At 35.5% G+C, this 7,563-nt stretch overlaps 1 protein-coding gene across 1 annotated transcript; it reads left to right on the top strand.

Moving 5' to 3' along the window:
- The first annotated feature begins 2,558 nt into the window (after nt 1-2,558).
- On the top strand, nt 2,559-7,194 carry LOC109043645 (nuclear envelope phosphatase-regulatory subunit 1). The gene is made up of 4 exons (XM_019060930.2): nt 2,559-2,781; nt 3,052-3,123; nt 3,699-3,833; nt 4,658-7,194. The coding sequence occupies exons 1-4, from the start codon at nt 2,754-2,756 to the stop codon at nt 4,801-4,803; spliced, it is 381 nt and encodes a 126-aa protein (XP_018916475.1). The 5' UTR covers nt 2,559-2,753; the 3' UTR covers nt 4,804-7,194.
- The last annotated feature ends 369 nt before the right edge of the window (nt 7,195-7,563 follow it).

The raw sequence follows: 7,563 nt of genomic DNA on the forward strand, positions 1-7,563 counted from the left end.
CAGGCCAGACAATCGGCGTAAAGAGAGAGAAAAAGAAGAAAATCAACATTAGGACATGGCATGGTGCAATGTTATACGTTATCGTTGGCGAGCCTTTTTAAGCGCGAACAAGTAAAAAAAGGGGAAAAAACTCTGGAAAAAACAAAATGAGGAAAACATAGTCAAGGAAATTTGCAGCAGTAAAAATGCAATGTTGACAATTTTCTGATTCGTATTTCGCGTGCAAAACGGAAATGGGCGACGTTTATCTAGTCCATGAATATCAAATGTAGAATGATTTTGTTTCGAAACATTACTGCCTGGCGAATCTTCTCTGCTAAATATTTAGAATACATTATGAATACTTACAGCTCAAATGAGAAGGAAAAAGGAACCAGACCTAGGTACATTGTCTTAAATCTACCAAAGATTTTACTCAATTTTAGTCTAATTTTAGTCACTCAGATTCGTTGATTACACTTCAAAATGGTGCTGATAACAGACACTATCACGGGCGGAACTGGGAACTTTTCGGGGGGGGGGGGGGGGGCATAAGAGAGGACACCGCGCACTAAGGAAGGGCTGCGGGACTTTAAATACCTGGTTTTAAAGAGAGATCCGGAGGGTTTCTGTCGGAAAATTTTTAAGAATTAAGTTGTCTTGGGCGCAATTTTGAGCTGTTCACACCGAATTATTGAACCAAGTACTTAGACATTTTCCAAAATGAAAGATATGCCACGCACTTTACTTAGCAAATCCCTCACATTTCTCGGGAAGGACCAAGCAAATTCGGGTGGAGGGGGGGAGGGCGCACTCCTATTTCCCCAAGTAGCAAGGATACCTATAGATGGACATAAAATCGTAGGAATGTTGCTATATTATATTTGCCATGCGTATTGCCTACTCCCTCATTTGAAGGCGCGGAAATTATTGCTATATTGTTGCTATGATGTAGCAATAAATTCCGATTATTGGTTGTGTTACCTGTTTCCAATCTGCTAATTGCAAGGCGCAAAAATTATCGCAATAATCTTGCTATTAAGTATGATGAAAAACTCCCGCGTGTTCCTTTCCGTAACTTGTTCTCAAATCTCTAGCATGAATGCAGGAATGTGTCGCAACAATTTGATGAAACAACCATTTTTCCTCAATTTAGTCTTCTCGAAATAGCTCAAACTCGATAAATCTGAAACTTTAAAAATTTCAATGCTTTTTTAAAAGGTTTGAATTTCCAGTCAATCAAAATAAATATCGTCTATGCTTTTAACCAAGTTCTGGGAAATTTAATTTTACTTCTTTCATGCCTTTCTTTCCTCCTTTTATTTCGTTTCTAGCTGTTTTTGTTACTTTTAATTCTTTGAATTTTTTATTTCATGCAAATGCGCCGGTAAGGGTTTCGTTTCATGTCGGAGCTATATAATGTGTGAAAAGTGAGGCACCCGACAGGTAGCCTGGCTAGCTCAAACGGTAAAGGCGGCGCACCCCTAGTAGCACATCTGAAAATTAATACATATAATATACATATAATATAGAGCATTCTATGATATAGGTTTAATATATATCTTTTATAAGTATAAAAATATATATAATATATTTTGAGCTGAGGGTTGAAAAGGCCATTCTATATTATATGCATATTATATGTATACTATATGTACAATATATTTATAATATATGTATAATATAAAATTTTAGAATACATATATTATAGTTATAAAAAACGTATAAAAATATATATATTATATTTATAATCTATGTATAATAAGCCACATCATGCTGTTATCAAAAACTGGGCAATTTAATATTATACGGGAGAGCGTGTGTGCGGATTCATTTGAAAATGTTAAGGAGTTTACTTCGTACTATACACTACCTATGCAGTAAATTCACTGCAAGTTGCATACAAATCCGTACAAGCGTTTTCATGTAAATAAATGAACTGCCCAATTAAATTTGGCAATATCTGATGTGGCTTGGTTCCTTTCTGCTTAACGCGGTCCGAGTGATCATCGAGCTATTTACGACAATTAGATAAATGGAGTATTCCAGTATTCCACGATTGAATCAATGTGATAAAAATGTGTGTGATAAACAGCTAATACGAATTTTAATTATTTAGCCTCGTGGTAGCGAGGAAAGGGAGTGCAACTCTGTAAAAGCCTCGACATGGTGAGGTTAGCAAATTCTTGTGCGGTTTCTAATTAGTTGGAAATCCAAAATGTAATAAATAAAAAATAAAACTAAAACCAACCAAACAAATAAAAAAGAGGAAACAATTTTACTTTAGAACGCGTTGAAATTCACTACGTACTTAACTTGGGATGCATACTTCCGACGGTTGGATTAAAATTAACATATCGGACAGCCAGATGTAAGAGATACAGTAGACCCTCGACGGTATCCGAGAATTCGCTAAAATCAGCGATTGGCTTTTAGCGGGATGACCCTAGTATCTGCGAACTTGTGGCTGTGGCTCGCTTATCCGCGAGTCGCCGCAGTTTCAAAAATCCCGCGATGTATTTAAAATCGATTATTGTAGCAACATACATCGCTCACGAAATCATCATAAACCGTAAACAAACCGATTAACCTCTCAAAATCTTGACCCGACCAAGCTTGTTTACTTGAGCAAATTTACAGTTAACATTGACTTAAGAAAAGTGAATCTGGGTGGATATATGGAGGAGATTATCATCAAAAAAGAGTGTTCTGCGAATAAACTTTAAGTCTCTCTCCCAATTTATCGTCGTCACACTTAACGTCATTCCTAACAAATGTCCTTCGAACAAACAGCCTGTGAGGGTAAGTCTTCTTGTCAGTCAGCACTTGGTGTCATTTCTCCACATTTATCTGATTCGTATACAATCCAGTTGTAACCTCAAGAAATTCATCATGCATTGAGTGATTTCGTCCTTTCCAAAATTTTTGAAACCTTATATATCCATATGTATAATTTCAGAGCTTTTGGATGGGACGGATCTTTTTGAAGTAATTGTTTTTGTCGTTTTTATGTAAACTTTGCTTTTTTTACAAACTTTTTAGTCTGATGGAAGCTCGTTTATTTTTTCCCAGATTTGAAGGCGTTTGAGCGCAGGTTAACGGAAGTTATTGCTTGTCTTCAGCCAGCAGCTATCAGATGGAGGTGTAAGTATCTCATCTCTTTGAATTCTGTGTTTATTTTAAGTGTTATCAAGTTTAATCAGATTGAGGAAGAATTAGCTTTCCATCACCGAGACCATTTGGCGGAGCCATTATTCTTGCATTGAAGAAGAAAATCTGCAATAATATACACAGAATTAGCTCAAACTCGCTCACTTTAAAGTGCCTTCAAAACAGATCTTCTTAGGTATCTTAGCAAGGCAAGAGTGTCCCCCTCGGTCAGCCTCTGATCACTTTTTGACAGCTCAAGAAGAATTTTCCGGGAACAAAATGGGCATTTAAGTATCAAGTTGTCTGGCTCAAGATCTATGCATATTCAGGTATGCACTTGAAAGAGCAGTCCACAAAGTAAATCGTGCAAGAGAAAGTGAGATACCTAATTATTCATGATAAAAATATTTCCATTACGAATGTGTTATTTCTTTTATGTAAGCTGAAGCTCACCCTAGACTTCACTTATTGATAATTGCCATTAAGTGACTTTACGCTTTAAGGATTTCTATGATTATCATCAAGTAATGAAGTTCAAACTCTCCCTAAAACGGTTGAATTTTTTCCAGTGGTGCTTGCTGTAATATCAATTTTCACTTCAGTCGGAGCATTTCACTGGTTGACTGACAATGAAACCTCCAGTGTCTCTTTTACACAGTCGCTATGCAATCATCCGTACTTCACTTTATCCAGCTTAATTTTGAGTAAGTTTTTTACCTCTTTTTAAAAGTTTCAAACAGGGTTAACCATTAGCAGAGGTGAACCACTACTCAATGCTGTAGTTTGTTCTCTTAAAAACTACGTAATGTGGAGCCCTTCAAGTATTACATTCGCAATTTAGGGGGGGGGGGGCTGCGCTTGTCTTATAGCGTCTTACAAGGTGGAGGGGTACTTATCAAGCCTAGCCTTACATGAGCCTCCCACTTTGAAAAATAATAATTTTTTTCAATACAAATATTTTTACAGCTATGTTTTAGGCTTTCTCTGTTATCTTATGGATTTTTTTTTGGGGGGGGGGGGGGTGTCAGACCAGTCTTATGGAACTTACAAGGGGAAGGGACTGAGAGGTGGTCTCATAGTGAGTTACCAACACGGGAAGGGAGGGGGGCCAAAATTGCTTATTTAATACATGTGTGATTGTAAATCATAATGCAACGATTTTCTAGTACATCATAACGCACCTATTTTCTAGATTTTCAGCGAAAGTCTTTCAAAGGGCGCAGAATGCTTCATGAACACAGAAATTTTTATAACCCATGCAATCAAGCTTGATATTCATAGTTATTTTTTCTTACTTTTATAGGAATAAACAACATACTTGAGTCTTATTTCACAACCTATAATCGTAGGAATGTATAGCTAACATTTTCTCTTTTTACAAGTTGAGACCAAGTACCTTTTTATGTAGTTTTTTCAAGAATAAAGGTTCTGCAAAATAGGCTCTCCTAAATTTTTACAAGTAAATCGCTTTAATGAATCGTTTTTAAATCAGTGTTCAGTCACTCATCTCTAACAATCTTTGTTCTAGTTATTTTATTCATCTTTGGAATCCACAAAAGAGTCATAGCTCCATCCATCATCACTGCCCGCACTAAAAGCGTTCTTGAGGATTTTAATATGTCGTGCGATGATACTGGCAAATTGATTCTGAAGCCGAGACCAACCATCACTTAGTGAAATGACATGAAGGAAGAGGAGGCTAGTCTACCGCAAACGTTTTTCAAAAGATGGTGCTCAAAGTCCTTATATTTATTCTTATTGTGGAAGAAAGAGGGTTTGAAACATGAAGCAGTTACCTTGCTTGAGTAAACTGCAACAGAATGATGCCCTTCAAGTCTACCCTTTCACTAAATTATGATCAGTAATTCTGGGAATCTTTGGAAATTACAGCCAAAACATTCTATAATCATGTCATGATGAAGGGATGGTCAAGGAAATAAAATTTAAAATGACAGTGGAGAACAACCATGAACAGATTACTTGATAGAATACTTGGAAAGTTCATGGAAGTGGGGTCAATGAGATTGCAATTGTTCTTCATGCATAGAAATATAGTAAATCTAAACTGGAAAACTAAATTTTATCTCTAATCCTTTTTCTGAACTAGAGTTTTCATTTTATTCCTTTAACTTAGCACCATTCGTTTTTTGCCAAGTATGCAGATGAAATTTGTTCATGCTTCAAGTGGAAAGTTTTATGGACTCATACTTACTTTTTGTCAGCCTATCGGAAAAACTGGAAACCACTGAAGTTAATGTGCTTGGCTCACTCCAAAATTAAAACCAGGCATTGTCACCCCCTGAATGATATACACCAACCTAAGTGTTTCTAAGTCAGAGCCCATCAATCTGAGTTTTTATTTTCACCTGTTCGTTTCTCTGCAAGTTTAAAATGTTACCAAAATGTTTGAGTTAGGTACTGTTGTCCCCAAACTCTCTGTAAGATCTTTTAGGAGTATTTAATTTCTCATGTCAAGCTGATTACTTTTCGTCCTAACTTCCATGAAGAAACCAACATTAATTGACGAATTGTTTTCTAACCTTTGACACTTATTTTATTTTTTCTAAATGTGTCAAGAATGTATCATCAGAAATGTTCCCTTTAGCTTCGAATAAAATATCAAGGTTTAATTATAAAGTTAATCATTTTCAGCTTTGAATGACCGTAAGTCTTTGGCCCACTGAATTTGAGAATCAACAAAAATTTTAAACAGGAAGTGATTGTGGGAAGACAATTTTTCTTTATTGCCCTGAAGCAAGAAGATAATACTTTATTGCCTTGAGTACCTAATCACTAATCAGCTCCGTCTGGAGAAAATATTCTGGGTCTCCATCAACAAGGGATTGCATCATTAATGTAACTCAAATTTCATGAATGTAGGGTAGGCCTGCAAAACTTTTGATGTAGTCAGTTTGAAAATTATCTATTTTTTGCCTCTTAGTCCCATTTCAGCTTTTTTTTTTTTACTTCAATGAGTAATTAGGTTCTAGAGAGAGCGACAGAAATATGCTGAGTATGAACTTCTCATCAATATGGGGGTGCAGTGACTTCATATTGAATTCTTTTAATCTGTTATCTCAGAACTTAGCGCACTCTCAGATGCATTTCTAACATTTTTTCAGCTCATCTTTTTTTCTTCTTAGCCATGTGTGGTTAGTGAGGATTCCCATGCTTTCCCATGCAGTCTTTGCATTATTATACTGTCAACTGCTGTCTGCATTGTGCGTTTATAGTCTACAGTCCATCCCCAGTCGAGTTACTATTCATGATAATGAGAAAAGTTCTCATCATTTAGTTTTACAATATAACAAAGTTTTGAAGATTGAATTCTTAGTATTTTGAATGTAAGTCTTGTCCATAAATGCTTCCATATTTCTGCTGAATATTTTCAATCAAATATAGTTTCGACACTTCTTATTTCTTAGGTTTCTTTTTCATAGTATGGAGTGTAATTCGTCGTTGTTCGGAATGGAGTTCCTTTCTTATCTGAAGATACTTATGAGCTTTTGCAATCTCTTCTATCTCTTTTTTGTTACAAGTTTTTTTTTTTTTAACTCTAAAAAACCCAAGTACTCGACGAGCAAAGCGTTGTAAATAAGTTGACTGGCTAGTTAACTTTGGTAGCAATGACTCCAGAAGGAATCAGATGATGAATTTCTCAAAGAATTTTAAATAAGGAATTCTGTTGTTCCATTTCTATGCGATTTATGTACCTTGGAAAAAAAAGATGGCATCAAAATTTTGTTACATTTAGAGTATGATTCATGTTGAATTGTTGATGTGTAAAATTTTGGTGCAAAAAGTGTAAGAAAAAATTAATGTAAAACTTAACTGAAACAGAATACCTCTATTAATGCAAGTTTGCACTTAGTATGAAAAAATCAAGCGAGTTTTAAAATATGCGGGAAAGTTTTTCCCTAAACTTGAAGAGTAAAGTCTGAAAAGTACCATCCTTATTTTAAAGTATAGAAACAGTAAATATTGTCTCAATAACCTACTTATAATAAGTCATATTTTGTGATTTGAAATGTTGAGTTTTAAATACATGATGTTTTCTCGAGGCTATTCCCACTCTCTTCTTTACCACCCGACTCGTGCTACTTGTCAGGATAAAATGGTGTGTTGTTGGGACTTGCAGTGAAGATTATAGGGGATAAAGAGCTGATTCTGCTATTTTTCTGGGGCCCATCGATGTGACTCCAAGGATCTCTCAGGATTTAGCACTGTTTAACTATAAGATTTTTCTCCCAAAGCATTTTTAATGTCTCTGAAAACTACTGCAGTATTTTCAGTAAAATAGAGAGGCAGTCATATTTTCAAGGAAACTTGGCAAGAGCCATTTACCTTAGTCTTCATGAGTAACATGACATTTTATTTTCCTTTGTGCTTTTTCCAAATTAAGAGATAAAACTGAAAAATGCTGAAGGAGGCAAT

Source organism: Bemisia tabaci, chromosome 2 (genome assembly GCF_918797505.1).
Source record: "Bemisia tabaci chromosome 2, PGI_BMITA_v3".
NCBI lineage: Eukaryota > Metazoa > Arthropoda > Insecta > Hemiptera > Aleyrodidae > Bemisia > Bemisia tabaci.